Here is a 19,141-nt window from a genome sequence, read left to right as displayed (position 1 = left end):
TTCTGAGGGATAAATATCTTAAGCAGCATGTGACTGAAGCAACTAGAACCTTTAGTGTTTTCAATTTGGTGATATAACATCTTTATCTATAGCTCAATAACATTACATCTTTACAAGATGTAGATGTTATTGAGCTATTAATGTTGCTGCCATTTGGTGAGAGTGATTATAGGATACTTGTTTGGTAAGTGGTGAAACAAGAAAAGATTACTGCCAAAAACAAATATATGTAAAAGTATAAGGTTGGTGATTCTGCGAAGCTCTGTGGTCAACTAGCATCAATATGTTGGGTAGATGAGCTGTGCAAAAAAGAAGTTGACAGTGCATGGAAATTCATAAGGCAGTATATGACACAAGCAATGTATAACTGTATACTAAGGGTTAAGAGAAAGTGAATAGAGTAGAAGTGAAATGGATGAACTCTGAAATCAAGCAAGCTGTGTTAGAAAATAAAATACTATAGACGAGGTTCGAGGCAGTTTGTGGCGATTGTATCCATGAAGAGTATAAAGTGCAGGCTAGGAAGGTGACAAAATGGTAAAGAAAGAAAAGGTACAGTATGAGAGGAGATTGGCTGGTCAGGCCAAGGTTAATTCGGGGGAATTCTTCTGCTATATGGCAGGCAGGAGAAAGTATAATTATGGCACATTGACACTAGTGGATAGTCATGGCAACAGAGTGACCAGTACAAAGGATATAGTGAAATTATTGAATGAGCATTTTATCAACATGTACCATACTGGTGTAATTGATGCCATTCAAAATATAGGAGGGAGCCAAATATTAGGAGAATTGGAAGTGATAGAATCAGAGGTGTATTAGTCTTTATTACCAAACACTAATACACCTCTGATTCTATCACTTCCAATTCTCCTAATATTTGGCTCCCTCCTATATTTTGAATGGCATCAATTACACCAGTATGGTACATGTTGATAAAATGCTCATTCAATAATTTCACTATATCCTTTGTACTGGTCACTCTGTTGCCATGACTATCCACTAGTGTCAATGTGCCATAATTATACTTTCTCCTGCCTGCCATATAGCAGAAGAATTCCCCCGAATTAACCTTGGCCTGGCCTGTGGGAATGGATAACATATTGCCACATGTTCTTAATGAATGTGCACAATAGTTAGCTATACCCTTGACCTGGTTATTTAATGAAAGTCTTGCAGTGGGTAAGGTTCCTAAGGAGTGGAAAGAAGGCAAAATAGTACCACTCCATAAGCATGGTTCTAAGACAGAAGTCTCCAACTATAGGTCAGTCTGTATAACTGCAGTTGTGGTCAAGGTGTTGGAGAGATTGGTAAGGAATAGCATACAGAATTTGGTTGATGGACATGGCATTCTTTATGATGGTTAGCGTGCATTTGTAAAGAGTAGATTCTGTTTCAGTAATTTACTTACATTTTATGATAAGGTGATGAGTGTGTTGATAACTAGCATTTCTGGTATCCAGTTGATTCCATTGATAATAATGGAATATTTGGCATTCCTAGTGTCTCTAATATGATAGGACTTACATCGAATCCTCCTCCTCCAGTTTTTTTTCCCCCTGCTAGTTTTGTCTGAACAGGAACTCAATGGAACAGTTTTTCATGTAATTTTCACTTTTGCAGATATGTACTATAGAACTCGGTTCTGGTCATCTGGGACTTCTCCGTACAAAGATGTGAGAAATATTTTCATGAGTTGTACATACCAAAAATGGTGAAAAGGGCTTTTCATTTGAAGCCATTCCTGCAAGAACGGCTCCCTCCATGTCACAGCCAATCTTCCGCCAAAAAGAAATCTGAAGCATCCTTATTAACCTGAAAACAATCAAGACATCTGGTTCTGACACTATCCTGTATTGCATCTTCAATCTTTCCAATTCAATTAGCATCTACCTTACAACATGGAAACAGTCAACATTAAGCCAAAAAACCAAAAAAAGGTGATAAGTCAACAAGCATACTACCGTCCAATTGGTCTCACTTCTGTTCTCTTGAAAAATTATGGAAAAAGTCAACAGCCAACTCTTGAAACACTTAATCATACCAACTAATCAGTGATTAGCAGTATGAATTCTGCCACTTGTAATCTACAGCTGATCTTTCACCACCCATGTCTGGACTCAAGCCATGGAAAAATTTGGAGAAACTCGTGGTTGCCCGTGACATTTCAAAGGCATTTGATCAGGTTTGGCATAGTGGCATACTTAACAGTGCGATCCTATGGCCTGCCTTCCACATCCTGCAACTGGATACCCAACTTTCTTACTGGTTGCTCGCTACCTGTCAGATGGACAGTTTCTCTCCTCAGATTTCCCCACCAATGCAAGAATACCCTAGGATTCTGTTCTTCCACCCACTCTCCTTCTCTTATATATAAATGACCTGCTCTTACAGACTTGCAATCCTATCCATAGCTTTGCCGAGGACAGTACAGTCCATTCCTTCTTATTTGATAACCCTTGTAGTGCTCAAGTATTAGAATCTTCAAGATCCACCATGACCAATGACCTGAACTATGATCTCCTACCTGTATCCCAATAGGGCAAGGACAACCTTGTTGATAGACTTCAATGCCTACATCATAGGCAATGAAGTCTATCTATTTCTGATCTCTCGCAAAAAAAGAGTTTGCATTGATACCCCCCCCCCTTACCTTCAGTAATATTGAGATATTACTGAAGTGGAAAATCTTTCAACATCTACCTCTAATCCAGAGTATTTTAATAATGAGATGTGACTTCTTTTGGCTACTTGTATATGGAAATATGACTTCTGCATTACTTCAATCTTGGTATCACTTCTGGATCTGGCTCCCACTGATGAGGCCTCAATAAAGGTCAAAACCACTCCCTTGCGCACCTCTTCCTTATAAACTTCTAAGGATAGTCTTATTCTTTCCTTCCATCCTTCCAAGTTCTTTGTGACTATCGTTCTTAATTACTTTGGACAATCTGATGCTCTGTTGTACAAGAACACTAATCTTACATTAAATCTAAACAATAAGCAACAGTAAATCTAAACAATTTGACATGGCACAGCATGGAATAGATACAGACTACACCATCCTATGGTCTGAAACACGCTTACTTCATCAATATCAATATAAATTTGCACTGAGTGGATGACTAGCTCTCTCTCTATCTAAAGATATGGCAAAGTCTTATTTTAATTACACTTCAATATTTATTAATATTTAAAATAAGTAATGAATTATCAAGATTGCATTATTTCTCAGGCTCTATACTTCTACAGCAAGATATTGAGAATTATAATTAATCCTCTTAAGTAAAGAAGTCTCTGTTAACACAACTAGTCTATGGTACTACTTTAGCTATCACTTAGACACACATAGAGCAATTTTACACATGTTAAACAAAAGGCAGGCTTAGCTAATAAACAGTGTTAAGCATATTAAATTTCGCCTTAATTTTATGCTATTCTATCTCACACATCTGAACAAGTAAATTCAGTGATTAGCTAAATGCCTTCAGTCCTCAAAGTACTTTTAGCATAAAAACTTTAAAGAAATCTCCATCACAAATTCTGCCTCTAATGAAAGACAATATATTAAACCTTACTTTGGATATAGTTGTCTTGTCCCCTCTAATAGATTCTTGAAATCACTATCTGCTGCTACTTTCCCTTTCTTGGCTACGCACACGGATACCTTTTTCCTTGAATGATGAGGTCACTTTTTATTTCTGAGATCGTCTGGAAACGTGGCGGCTTGATTTCTGGAACTGCCTTTCTTCAAAAAGACTCAGACGAGTTATCTCGCACTTCGGGCATCTGTTGGCTGGAACGTGGATCTCTGACCTTGAATCGGTGTAATTTTCCTGAATCTGGAGCCAGAACAGAACGAAGACGAACTTATTCTGTCATGAACATCGATATGGCCATCTTTCTTTGTGGCCACCTGCCAGAAGACGATTGACCTACGAAGAACCTGACGACTACAAACCACTTCCGACGACGAATACCAAAACTCTTATCTGTCCAACCTCTGTGACGACCTTGTATCTCCCTTTTATCTTTATATAAAAGTTATTCGGAAAATAGGTTTCAAAATTCTGTTTCAGAGTTTTGAGATGGTCACAAACCCTTTCCTGAAACTCAGAATCAACAAAAAGATAATTTTCCACTAAAAAGGATTCCAATGTTGGAAAAGGTGCATATTATCTGTCTTTTACATAACTAATGCACTACACCAATTTTTTTTTTTTTTTTTTTTTTTTTCCCGAATGTCTTTATTTTGTTGTAGGCATCAACAACAGTTAAATAATTTCCCTGAAGCGAGAGATTAGTTCATTTAATTTTGAAAAGAATGTCTGAAAGATAGGATATTGTTGATAACCATGCTTCGTCAACAAGGAGTGATGCAAAATTAGAATTACATTGATTTACAAACAATAAAACTTCGTGCCTTAATTGAAATACGCTTGTTAGTACTTTGCCACTGGAAATCCAGCGAATTTCAGAATGAAGCAAAAGTTGTATACTCATATATTCATTGTCCATTTCTTTGCAGAATACTGAAAATAACTTGCTATTTAGTAGTCAAGCCTTAATAAAAATTATCTATAGCTTTACAGCGTTGTATAGCACAGTTTTAAATTCTGTTGACATTCCTTTGCAGGCCAACCTTTCCCTATGTATGAAATGATATACCCGATATACCCCTTCCTGCCTGTAAGGGCATGAGCTCCATCTGAACAAAAGCCCATGCATTTTTCCCACTGGATTCCTTTGTGTATTATGTAATTATTGAGAGTATGAAATATTTCTTCTTCAGTTGTTCGGGATGACAAAGTTCTACAAAACAGAATATCGTCATGAATGTTGTTATCATGTGCATATCTTACGTAGCATATTAACTGCGCATCATCTGTAACATCAGTAGTCTCATCTATTTGCAACGCATAAGGGTTCTTCTTAACTCTTTCGATTAACTGAGAGTCTACGTCACCTGCCATATCATTAATTCTGCGACCTACAGTGTCATTAAAAGAGGAGTCAAATCAACATCTTTTAGTAACTTGTTGCCAAACATATTTTTTACCACATCTTTTATTGCTGGAAGTAATAAATTTTCCCTGATAGAATGAAGTTTCCCTGTTTTCGCTATGTGCAAACTTAAGAGATAGATGTTTCCGGTGCCTTGCTATTAATCGAACTGATGGCCGAAACTACATCTTTCCCATGATTTAATGTCGCTAAGCATCGCTGAAATTGGCTTTTTTTTTCTTTCAATTTGCTTATTTTTCACATCGCAATATTTAGTTTCTAAATGTCGGAGTTATCCAGGTTTCATGCACTCATTCAACAACACTTCATAACACAAAACACATTGAGATTTCTGTTCACTTTCATCTCCACACCAAGTAAATCCAAATTCCAAATATGAACTGTATATTTCCTACTGTATTCTTTCTTTGAACTGCTTGTTTCTTCTACTTTAATAGTATCAGATTTACTCACCGTTACAACACGTGTATCACAATTAGGGTTAGCATCACCTGTTTCATTTGCTCTTCTTTTCAAAGTTCCTAGTTCTAAGCCACTTTTCCATTATAAAAAAACGTTTCCGAAAAATATATAAATACTTGGGTTAACTCATGACACACTTTGTCCAAGTATCATTTAGCACTTCTGAAGGTATACTGAGCCTTGGTTGAAAGAGGAAAACCTTCAATAAACAAAAAGCAATTGGTTGAAATGTGGATAACACATGTTCACTTCAAATCTGACAAAACAGCAAGGGAAGGTGGAAGCAATAAAACTATACTGTTGTTCATTTCACCCCTCTTATTATTCGTCATTATGCTACTACAAATTATTGTAGTGCTAAAATGTCGAGTAATAAAAGAGGGGTGAAGTGAACAACAATATAGTTTTATTGCTTCTGCCTTTGAACATTCTGACGCTATCTGTTTTTTTTTTTTTAAGTGTCCATTTGATTTTAATAATTTTTACTTATTCAATTTTAATTTGTTTGCATAAAAAAAAAATATTAATTTAATTAATTTAATGGCCAGGTGGTCTGCCTGCAGACCACCTGTCCATCGTCATGGACCACAAGTTGAGAAATACTGGACTGTAGTAATGCCATTACTGTTCCATATATCTGGGACACTTCAGAAAAAAAAGCCAGACCTTTGAAGAAATATAATCTCTGCACTGTTTTCAAACTTCATTAGAAGCTGTCTTCTGTTTCCCACTCTCCCAAGGATCCGTTTCCTCCCATCTATTCCAGGTGTTTACAAGTTTCCTTGTTCATACAAATTATCATATTATGGTCACACTTGGAGATCTACTAACATCTACCCAGAAGAACACAAAAAAAATCATCTGCTACCACAACTATGGTCAGTCAGTTCTAGCAGACCATGCCTTGGATACCTTACACAGAATTGGATGGGACAAACCACCATACTCCATCATCACAGCAAATACAAACTTGAAAGACTTTTAGAATCTGCAGCAGACTTAAAAAAACAGCCTCATCTTGATAAATATTGTTTTATTAAACTTCCCAAAATTTGGGAAACATTAATTCTTAGGCCTTCTCTCATCACTTAAAGCTATCCAATAGCACCCATAGACGGGTATACATAGTCCTATGAGGTGTCCCTTGTAGGACTTCATTCTTTATTTATTCATCTAATTTCTTCCACTTATTGTTTTTGTGTGTACTGTTACAATTTTAACATTGCATTGCTGATGTCACTGTGACTGAAACAAAATAATTAAATCCATTAAACCTGTTGGTTAATTATTTCTCTTTGTTCCTCTAAGTTATTCCATTAAAGTGCAACATAATCAGTAGTTTTTTTTGCACAGTCTTTCAGTGGATGAACTTTTCTTACCTCAAATATACTGCCAGTGTATTAAATTTCTCCATAAACAACTGTAGAAAATCTTTCGTCCACTGCTAATTCTATGAAAGCAATATCATGTTTATTTACTACATAAAATAAAACTTTCTTGTTGGCAGTTTAGCTTTACAAACGTTTCTTGTTAACATTACATTAAAATAAAACTCATATAGATCTAGCAGTCTTTTCCTTTCTTTATTGTCTATGGAAAAACAAAGAAATTTGAATAAAATCAACATTCTACATTATATTGCTGTTTGCAATGTTTTGAAAATTTCATGAGAATATACACACATGCTCATTTGTTAACTCTGGGGAGGGGGGGGGAACTGTTTTATTACACAATTTAATCTTTTAAACTAAAAAAAAAAAAAGACAAGATTTTAACATCTGTTGACAGTAAGTACAATTCTTCATCAGAAACTCTATTCTTTAGGTCTCCTTTACTGTTACAAACATTGATGAATATTAGCAATACACAAAGTTACTTAAATAACAAATGCAATTCTAAATCTTAATAACAAAATTAAATATGATGAACATTTTATTAAAATAAATGCCAATGTTTTTGGCATAAAAAAGAAAAATGGATTTCTTTCATTTATTTATAGCTAGGAACTTATTATCTGAAAGGGGGAAATGGCAGAAATTAAAAATAGAGGTGATTGATGCAGTTATTATAGTTGGAGATAAAATTGAGAATGTACATAACAAATAACAATGTATATTTGTCGGCCTGGTTGGCCGAGTGGTTAGCGTATCTGCTCAGCAGCCAAAAGGCTGCAGGTTCGAATTCCACCGTGGGCATGGATGTCTGTGATTGTCTATGAAAATACTATTGGTTGTGGTGGATAGTAGATGGTAATGGTAGTTACAATTGATGGAGACAGAGAGTTGTAGAGTAAGTGCCGATGAGTCTTTGGGCTCCCTACAGGTATTAAGTTAATAATATTTGCAAGAAGCATTTTAATAGAAATCCTGAAATGCTAGTTGCATAATGCCATTATACTGTCTGATATTCCCAAGAGTCTATTCCAAGAAATAGTGATAATAGGAGGTAAGAATTTGTACTTTCTCATCACTGGTCTTGAAACAGCTGCATATGCACTTGTTTTTGAGTGTCTGTTTTAGAAATGATACTGTGCCAATTCTCTCTCTCTTTTGGACCAGTATAGTAGACTCTCACTATAAGGAGGTTGGCAACTATGTCACAGAACTTTTTTTTTCGCTTTCATTTGCTGCTCTGCAACATTTATGGCAATTCAAGGCAGTCCAGTCCTTAATGTCTTCAAACCACATTCTCCTAAGTCTGCCTCTCCCTCTTTTTCCATCCAGTTTCCCTTCTAATATTAATTTCTGAATGTCTATTGTGTAGTTAGATGTCCAAGATATTTAAGTTTTCATTCTTTAATGCTTTTCATTAATGTTCTTTTCATTTCTTCTTTCTTTAAAATATCTTAATTTTTCATTTTTTCTGTTCTATGATATTTTCAACATTCTTCTGATGGTCCACATTTCAAAAGCTTCTAATTTTTTTCTCTGCTTTTTTATTTAAAGTCCAAGTTTCACTACTGTAGAGAAGGCTTGACTAGGTATAGCACTTTATTAATCTTTTTCTGTGTTTATGTTAATGTCTCTGGATGTTAGAACAGTTTTCATATCAATAAAGGCTTTTCTTGCTATATCTATTCTTCTCTTAATTTCTTTATCAAAAACCTTTTTATAATTGATGAATAATATGTGTCACTAAATCGAATTCTCTTCTTTTCATCTGCCTTTACAGAAACTCCTCTCCAAAAATGTTTTCACAATATTTGGTTAATTTAGTCATGAATGTCTATACTGAAGTCTTAAAAGACTTGAATAAATTTTATATCCAGTGTTTAAAAGGCTAATTCCTTTATAGTTTTGACATTCATTAATATTGCCTTATTTGAAGATGAGGACGATATCATAGCATTTTGCAAGTTTTCTGGTGCTAATTGCCATTTAGAATTTGAAAACTTCCATATTGATACCATCTTCTCCTGGGCTTGTGTGGTTCTTGCATTGTTTAAGTGTTGATTCTGAATCTTCAAGGGTAAAGGAGTCTGTTGAATTATTTGCAGATAATGGTTCGGAGAGTGGGTTGTCATCATTTGTCCATAATTTTCTATAGTATAGAAAATATAGTATTTAACCAGTCCTCCAAAGGTGTGTTGATTTTGATTGATTCTCTAAGGTTGTTATTTGTGTCTTATAAATTTATGTTTGTGCTTGAGGTTTATCAATATTGTTTTCTAAATTGGTAATGAAATTTTTCCATTGAACTCTGTCTTTTACGTGTTTCTCTTTTTTGCTATTGCTCTTTTGTATTTATTATTCAGTTTCATTCTCTGTTTTGTTTGTGCTTAACCATTTTTATAGGCCTTCCTTTTTTCATCTATGATTTTCCTGATTTTTGGATCCTAGTTATGAAGACCATTTTTTCTTTTCCATTGTTTTTTTCATTCTCAAGATTTCTCAGACTGAATCTCCTAAAATATTGCAACGATGATTCCACTCTTCATTAATAGATTCATTTGAGGGTAGTTGCTATAATTTTTCACTTAATTTTTGCTGATATAGTTTTCTTTTATGGAGTCAGATAACGAGCTGACTTTGAGCCTAAGTTCTTGGTTGTCTAATGGATACTGGTACTTTATCAAGCTTGGAGGGAAATCGTATTGATGTCACACATAAATAATAATCTGATTCAATTTCAAAACTTTGGAAGACTCTAGCATCATGAATAAAATCTATCTATTTTATTATTTGCTATAGCATAGTCTATAATAGATTTCGATCCTCTTGCTGACCATGTAAATTTATGAACGTTTTTGTGTTTGAACATCGTATTCATTATTCTTAGATTATTGTAGATAGAGAAATCGATTAATCTTTGGCCATTTCTATTTTTTTACTAATTCTCCAAAAGTTTCGACATGATTTTGGATTTCATGTTTCCTACGACAGCATTTAAATCACTCAACAGTAATAACATGTCATTTTTGTTTATTTTCTCTGTTATATTTTGGAGTTGATTATAGAAGTCTGAACTTTCTTCTTCTCTCCCTTCCTCTGGATTATAATCTGAGAACTGTGAGATATCGTTTATTAAGTTTCAATCTGAGTTATAATATTCTTTCATTTTAGTATGTATAGTTACTGATGTTGTCTTTAAGGGATTTGTGATTGATACTCCTGCTCTTGCTCTCTTGTCCTCTTTTTCAACTATAGATATGTATGTACGTAGTTATCGGTTTCTTTGGTTCCCTGATTTTTCTTCTTTGTTTCAGTCAATACTGCAGTTTTGATTTTCTTTTCATATAGAATTTTGTCTATTTGGATTTCTTTGTGGGATAAACTTCTTGCATTCCATGTAGCAGAATGAGTGATAATCTTTTTCCAGTCGGTACTTTTAGCCAGTTGAGGGTCATTTCCATTTTTAGCAGTCCTTGAATTCTTTCTTTGAGACTTAAAAGTAATATTTGTGAATTGTTTACTAGCCAAAGCACAAGGTCTCCCTAGTGGTGGGGCTTCCACCTTGAGGCAACTATGCTTGCTTTTTTTTTAGTAGATAGTGGAAAATATAGTTTGAGAGGAAAGAGTCACGCCCTTGAATTGCTCTAATAACACTGGTGGGGGGGTAAGAAGTAAGAAAGAAGAGGAGAAGACCAGTCTACAGTTATAATATACCAAGTGTATATTGTAGGAAGTTAGATTGGGTTTAGCTTGGGTATCTTGGGTTTTCCATACTCATACTCACCATTGTGAACCCCTGAGATATACAACATGGTGTATGCAATATTGAGCTCACTATTACCTTTTCATTCTACGAAGAAATTCAGGTGTATGAGGAGAAGGTATTAGAGCAGTTGTACAAACTGAATAGAATTCGGCAATAGGAACTGATGGGATATCAGCACGAATGAGTGTTCAGCTGAATTAGCTATTCCTTTGACCAGGCTATATAATTTGAGTGTGAAAACAGGGAAGATAGAATGTAGGTAATCCCATTGAGTGAGGGTGGTGCAAAAAAGTATGTATCCAACTATCAACTTATCAGTATCTCTGTAGTGGTGGTGGTGGTGGTGGTGAAGATTTTGGAAAAGTTGGTTAGTGCTTGCATACAGAAATGAGTTGAGAGAGAATCTCTACTTTGCAATGAATAGCATGGGTTTATTAAGGGAAGGTCATGTTTTAGCAAAATCCTCACATTCTATATTAAGATTACCACTGAGTTAGACAAGGGGAATGGATACGCCATGATACCTTTGGATTTTGCTAAGGCTTTTGACAGAATACAGCATGAAAGACTATTGTCTAAATTGGAGAATATGGGATTGGATTATAACCTATTGGCATGGGGTTTATACAGAATAGGATCATGTCTTTTAATTAATAAAATTTTATTTATTTTGTGAGATAAAAATCCTGTCATTCCCCCCCCCCCATATGAGAGTGGATAACTTACTTTTATTGAAAACACCTTATAATGGCTGTCCTTTGTTCTTAGAGAGGGATTCAAACCCAGAGGGATTCAACACAAAAGTGTTGTCCATGCCAACTGGCATGGACAACACTTTTGTGTTGAATGGACGACCGAAAATTACAAATAGAACAGTTAATTTTAATTAAGTTTCTGTTAATATTATATTGTCTGTGTAACTTATGTGTTCACTGAGATATACCTCAAATAACTGCCACTATTTTTAAAGGTACATACGAGTATATTAATATGTAGCATGGTGTAAAATGCTAGATTATTTGGAATTAAAAAGAAGTGCTGTTTTAAGTTAATGCTGTACATGTGGGGCAGGGGGTTAGGTTAGGTTAGGGACTGCAGAATTTTAAGTAACCTGTGATGTGCTAAAATGATTATTCTTTTGTCCATTGTTATTCAATCTGTTCAATAATGACATTGGGAAGTATTCGACATGTGACATACACCTATTTGCTGATGATGCAAAGATAGGTAGAGTAATCATGTGGTGCTGCTGATATGCAGTACTTGCAGAATGATTTGAATAGGCTGGAATTGTGGGCATGTGAAAATGGCTGACAGTTCAATGTTAGTAAATGTAAAATCATGCACTTTGCGGTGATTAGATATCCAGTGTTGTATTATATTAGTGGGATTATGCTAGAAGAAACTGCTCATTATAGTGATCTTGGAGTTATAATAGACAGGCAGTTGTTCAAGGATCATAATAACAAAGATTTGAAATAGAAGTTAGAGAATAATTGCAATGTCGAAACGATTCTTGACATATAAAAATAAGGAAGTCATTTTGCCTCCTTATAAGACCTTATTTAGCCTATTGTGCACAGGTCTGGTCTCCTGGTTTCTGTGGTTATTTTTATACAAGGATAAAATTCCTCTGAAAACAGACTGTTTAGATTACTTGTTTCTTAAAATTTCATAATAAGGAGTGGGGGAGTTACGCAAGCATGTTCAGCAGGAGAACACAACTGATGAAAGAAAAGATGAGAGCTGTGCAGAGAACATTTCTTGCTGTTATATGAACTCGTGACTTTTCTCTTTAATGATATTCTGAGTTGAAGAATTAATCAGTTAGCTCTTAGGAGTTTGGGCACTAATCAAAATTTTTAGTTTCAGACTGTTAATTCTATATGTAATTCTCATTTCATTTTTTTTTTCAATATATCTGTAGCCTTGATCTCCTGATACTTAAAGAGATAGTGCAGAAAATGGCAGGTATCGAAGCATCAGAAGAGATGACTTCAGAGCAGCTAGAAGCAATGGCAGGAGGAGAATTACTTAGAGCTGAGGTGAGTGTTATGTTTAATTTAATTAATTTACATTTTTATACTCCATATTCTCTAAATATATCATTGTGCAGAACTTTAATTTTGCAATGCTGTTACCCGTCTGCAAATGGGCTATTTAGATTACTTAAGTATTAACCACACAAAATGTCTACTGTAGTAGTTCTGGAATAATTTTTTTCATTAGGGATCATTTTCAAGATTGTAAACATGTCCAGAACCTCTGCTATTAAATGGTTTTTAAATGTAATGATCTTTGAATAAGAGCAGTTGTTAATTAACCAGTGTCAAGGGTAAGCCCATAATTTTTTTAATATATCTATGCTTAGAAAAACAGTTATTTTTTTCATGTGTATCAACTCCTTATACACAAAGTATTGAATGAGAAAGTGTTATACTAAACATGATATACATGCACTAATATATATTAGACAGCAACTGTGCATTCAGTCTTGAGCTCTGGAGATGTGAGAGGTTATTTTATGGACTAAATGTTTCTAGCATTCCTCTCTAGCATGATATTTTTAAGAACATACTGCATAAGAATTACTGTATTCTTAACTGATGGCATAGTTTGCATAGACAGTCTGTTGAAGAGAGGTGTTAGTGGATTCCTTGAAGTCTTGAAATTTTAACCTAAGTAGGAAATCCTTTCATTTGATGACAAATGTACATATTAGAAGCCTACTCCCTCATTTCCATAATGGGTTTAAAAGATATTTCATTGAAATAAAAGATGTTTCCCCTTACCTGTATTTTTCCCTATCTATTTCCAAAACATAATTACTCATTTATTTGTCTTTCCATATATTTCTGCCAGCTTTCAGATAGTGTCTTGTTGACAGCCTCACATTATTCATCTAACATCAAATGATGTTCTCCAAATGTTTCTCTTTGAAATATCATTTTTGAGTACCGTATATTATCGCATATAATGCGATCGACGTATAATGTGAACTAGAAATTTTGTTTGAAAACTTGCCCTAAAATGCCATGTTCACGTATAATGTGATCTGTTAATCTTGTTCCATAACATTATAAATAATACAACATGAATTAACTAAAGAAATATTTATTTTAAAAGAAAACGTCAAAATCCTTTAAATTCTTCATCTTTTGAGTCATCAAACATTTCATTTATAAATTCATCTGTAGGGATTGCGTCATCAGTGTAGCAGTTGTCGTCATCGTCGTCATGCTTTCCATTTTGTTGTGCATCATCCTCGCTTTTTGTATATGACATGATCTTCGGATCCATCCATTGAATTACTTATTCTGCATTTAAGACATGAGCATGAATCATTTCAGATGGTATCGAATCCCATGCTTCTTTAACCCAGTTGGTGACTAGGGTGATCTCAGGCTTCTGAAAATTTCCACCCTTTGTCATCTTCACCAAACCAGATGACATCCATTTTCTCCATTTTTTACATAAGTGATCTTTAAACGGCTTATTCAAGCTGACATCAAGTGGCTGCAAAACGGAAGTTAGACTACCCGGTATGACTGCTAGGTCTGTACGTAGCTCAAGTGCTTTCTCTTTGCTTGCCTCCGTTAAATGTGCCCGGAACATATCCCAGACTAGCATACTTTGTTGACATGTATTTTGTCATACTTTGTTCATGTGTAAACTTTGTTTGCTTACATTGGGGGTGAAGGATTGGTACAAGAAAGTGATTGCTTCTCTAGTATAATTACTAGCCAAAAATGTGTTAATACACCCATTACATTACTGTAGATCTATAAATACCAGAAAGATCATGATGAACTTCTCAGATAAACAGATTAGACACTATGAAGAGATTCCTCCATTATGATTCATTAACTTAAGTAAAGTTTTCTAATGTCTTCTAATTTTTTACTTCACTTGTCATAAATCAATATAGCATACAATGCATCTTGCCTACTGTTTAGGAAATGCACACTTCTGACTATGAAAATAAAATTAGTAATTTTATAGGCAATCCCAATCTGGTTCACAATTGGTAATTATGTACTGAATATGCATACAAATAACTGAAAAAAAACCCACCAAGGTTTAATCGGTTTAAGCCTCCTCAAATGCGTTTAGATGGATTAAGAAATAATATTTATAAAAGCATATTTATGATCTTGTAGTCTGTCTTTCACCCTTTACACAATTACACTGCTAGTTTTCTCTGTAGCATTCACTGTGTACCATAATGGGTGGCTTTATTCCCATGTGTCTTCCACAATTCCCCCAGCACTGTTAAAGTATCTCAGTACTTCCACATTTTCCAGGGTTTCACCCACACTCTACCTGTTCTAATGACAGTACACTTCATGACACACACACACACACACACACACACACACACACACACACACTAGATTAGTAAATAATATTTTATAGTTTCATATTTAAAGTAATGAGAATTGTTCTATAATTATGAATTTTTCTGTTTGTTTCTGTAATTTTAAAAGCATTAATTTTACTTATGAGATTCTGTAGTTTATTATTAATTTCTTTTGCAGGGTGGCTATTTTACCCAGATGAGGAATACTAAGAAATCTTCTCAGCGACTGAAGGATGCATTATTAGAAAATGATTTGGCCTTACCTCTTTGCCTTCTGATGGCACAACAGAGAAACTGTGTAATTTATCGAGAGCAGGGCCGAAGTCATTTAAAATTAGTAGGCAAACTGTATGATCAGGTATCCCAAAAATTAATCATTTTTAAAATTGCAAAAATTAAACTGATGGTTTGTGCTTAGAAGAAATGGAATCATCTAAGAAAATCTAAAAAATTTCCACAGATTTTTACAAACAAAAATGAAAAAAATCTGTTTTCCTCTTTAATAATTTATGTAATCTAGCACATCCATCTGGAATTTATAGATGAGAATTTAGAATTTCTAGTACATAGATTATTCTGGATTTCAGTATGCTCTGTAAATTATATAATGTCTAATTATAATGATGTTTAAGGTGTTGCTTAATGTTCAAAGCTAGTTAACTGGGATGAGACCTTCATACAACCTTTTATTGAATGTAGAGAACTGACCAGAGCTTCTGACCTACTGTGCAATCCTCACCTTCTCATGGTGTACACTGCTAATGTACCATCAGTCAACGAATTGATGTTACATCATGATCGAATTTCATTCTGGGCGGAGCATTGCTCAGTTAAACAAGGTTATACTTTTCATTCAAATCACCATTTGCATTCATTGTAAGAGGCATCAATAAAATAAAATAAAAAAGTGGAATGGAATAGAACTGATAGAAGAATTGGATACATACCAGTAAACATAATTGGAGACTGAAACGAAGAAGACAAAACCACAGGTTTTTTCTAAATGACATATACAAGATGTTACATTCAGACAGTAATGATAAGATAGGAAGAAATGGAATAGTATTCAACACTAAATATAAGGATAATGTTGAATGGCAGGCAATATCAAGTAAGTGGTGTGGACAAACATCAAAATGGGGAATTGCATAGTGAGACTTATTTGTGCATATGGTCTCACACAGAAATTTTATATTTGTGCATAAAATTTGTGCACAAATTTTATGCAGAAGAAGAGGGATTTGATTCACAAGAGAAGGCATCTGAAAGAAAAAGAAATCTTTCAAGGTAATTGCTCTAGACATCTAGAATATCTCTGTCTTTGGTTTTTCTTTCAACTTTATCACCTCTAATTCCTTTCACAGTATCCTTCATTTCTTAGCTTGTTCAATAGCCTCCAAAACATTTTCTCACATTCCTGATATTTATCTTCTGTACTCTTACCAAACTCTTCCCATTACTTTTTTTTAGCAGTTATGCATTGCTTTACTTTATTTTCTTACAGTTTGCTGTGTATTCTCACAGAGCATATGCTGATTTACTTTATCCTTGTAGACAACTTCTTGACATTGTTCTCTGGCTGAATTAATCAACTATGACCTATTCAGTATGAACCATGAATAATGAATAACTCACACCTCAGAATCCTCAAGTCACTAATCATCAATGTATTCCTCAGGGTCTGCAAGATTGGTTCTTATATTTAAACTGTCATTTTTTTCTTGAATAATATTAAAATATTCGAGTCTGCAATCCAACTCTAAAAGTTGCTAATCTCTGATTTCAAAGTCTCTTAAGTACTCTTCATTTCAATATGATATTCAATTTTATCCTGCTCAAAACTAAATGGTTATCACCTTCTCATTTCAAATCCCCCCCCCCCTCCTCCTCTCAATATACTCTTGTGTCCTGAATCAGCGTGGAGATATTGCTCTCAACCATGACCTAGTCAGTGTGTTTTCTGATTTCTTTGTCTACTCTTCTTATGAATTTGTGCCCACATCTTTGTGTTGAAGCATGGTATTAGTAATGACTAGTCACTCATGTCCTGAAATGAAATCCAGTAGTTATTTACCATTACTGTTATCTTTGCACCTTTCTCCAAATTTTCTCAAAATCCTTGTTGGAGATTTAAACAGCAGAGTAGGAATCAGTACCATAAACATAAGAAGCATCAGTAGAAAATATTTTGAGAAAATTTGGAGAAAGGTGCAAAGATAACAGTAACGGTAAATAACTACTGGATTTCATTTCAGGACATATTTACTTGCTTATTTGTTTTGTGTTCTGACCATGGGTCTTATTTATTTTTCTTAAGCATTTCATTTTGGATTCTCTAATTTTTTTGTATTTCTTTCTGATTGAGTCTCCATGTCTTGGCTCCATCTGTTATCATAGGTATAATAACAGTTTTATAGAGTTTAGTTTGAGGCTTTTTGAAATGCTGTTATTTTTCCATATTTTGTTTAATTTATTCATATTAGACCGTCCAGTGTTAAGTCTGTATTTTAATGTCTATTTCTGTGTTGTCAAGGTTATGAGTAATGAAACTGCCAAGATATGTAAATTGTTTTACTTGTTCAAATATATTATCTCTTCCTATTTTCATTGTTTTTGTTTTGTTTAAATTGATTTTCATTCCGAAAATTTTGCACTCTAAAATTTTTATTGTGTTTTCCAGTCATGCTCTCGATTGTGCAAGAATAATAATATTGTGTACATATTTCATGCAGCTGATATTCATGCCATTTATTTGTAAACCTGGTTCTTCAGCTATTATTTTGCACATTTCTTCCAGATAGGGAGTAAATAAATTTGGTGAGAGTAGGCAACCCTGTTCAACTCCACTGTGAATTTGTCTGTTTTTATTTTATTAAATTTGAAAGCTGCTTTGATATCTTTATAATAATTTATAATAAAGGTTTGTATTTCTGAATGTTAACGTCATAGATCTTAAGGTGCTTATAATTTTGTTCCTGCCAATGGAATCAGGTGCTAATTTGAAGTCAATAAAACTACAATGTATAGGTAAGTTTTATGTTCCAGTACTTTTCAGCCAGGCTATTATCTGTATGAATATGGTCTATTAGTAGACCTCCTAGGTCTGAAGCCTGCTTGATCTCCTCCTATTCTCTCATTCACTAAAATGTGTATATTCTATTTTGCATAATGCGAAGATTTTGTAACTGTTACTAACTGTGTTATGGGACTATAATTTTCACACCTTCATTTATCTCCCTTTTTGAAAATTGGTATTATGATGCCTGTCTTCCTGTCATCTGGAATTTCACCAGTTAGCTTAAAGAGTTCAAGCAGGAAATTGAAGGCTGCGATGCTAACATATTTCCAGAGTTCAGTAGGAAGTTCATCATAACCAAATCATTCAGACAAGTTCATTTGGTTTATTGCAAATTAAAAATTTATTTTTTTATTCTAGATGGTGCTTATCTCATAATATTCTTTCAATTTTTTTTTCCTTCTTGAACTAGAACAATTTGAGATAAAAAAATCTTGAATTGGTCCAATGAGTTTCAGTATTATTTTTGTCTTTCATTTTTAGTGGTCTGTTTTGCAGTGCTTTTGTTATCTCCTTTATAATTTTATATGCAGCTTTGCTATCATTCTTTTTTTTTGCTTTTTCTTCCAACCAACATTTTTGGTAGATCTTCATATTCTGTCTATTTTGTTTTTAGTCTTTTAAAATGCTGCCTATTTTCCTCTATATTTTGATAGTGGGAAGTAGATGGCACTAATGGCAGTGGTGTCATGTGTGTGTGTGTGTGTGTAGTTGTGGAATGGAGTAGTAGAGAAGATGCTGAGGTGTGTGTGTGTGTAGTGGAGAAAAGACGAGTGCTCTCCCGTGATAAGTCCCCGGATGTGTCACGTAATAGCAATAATAATATAATAATAATTTTCTCTGTTCAAAGTATTTTTGCAGCTTTTTTTTCTTCTAAGGTTTCCAAAATTTCTGGAGTTATTTGCTTTAATTGTTCTATCAAGTAATTTGTGCTGCATTCACCATAATTGTTTTGCCCTATTTCCATGTATTTTCTATAGTTTTGTATAGCTATATCTTTCACGTTTGGTATGTTAACAGTATTTCTTAGGGCCTTTGGTTTGCTATTTTTAATTTCAACT

At 34.1% G+C, this 19,141-nt stretch overlaps 1 protein-coding gene across 1 annotated transcript in view; it reads left to right on the top strand.

Moving 5' to 3' along the window:
• tho2 (THO complex subunit 2-like protein) overlaps positions 1-19,141 on the top strand; it is a 779,097-nt gene that overhangs the window by 319,845 nt on the left and 440,111 nt on the right. Inside the window, exons 19-20 of the mRNA XM_090391861.1 lie at positions 12,572-12,689; positions 15,183-15,362. Coding sequence (XP_090247987.1) covers positions 12,572-12,689; positions 15,183-15,362 — 298 coding nt within the window. The remainder of the gene's footprint in view (positions 1-12,571; positions 12,690-15,182; positions 15,363-19,141) is intronic.

The sequence above is a fragment of the Typopeltis vanoorti genome, chromosome 4 (assembly GCF_054136105.1).
Source record: "Typopeltis vanoorti isolate ZY-2024b chromosome 4, IOZ_Tvanoo_1.0, whole genome shotgun sequence".
NCBI lineage: Eukaryota > Metazoa > Arthropoda > Arachnida > Uropygi > Thelyphonidae > Typopeltis > Typopeltis vanoorti.
This window is presented reverse-complemented; position numbering and strand designations above follow the sequence as displayed.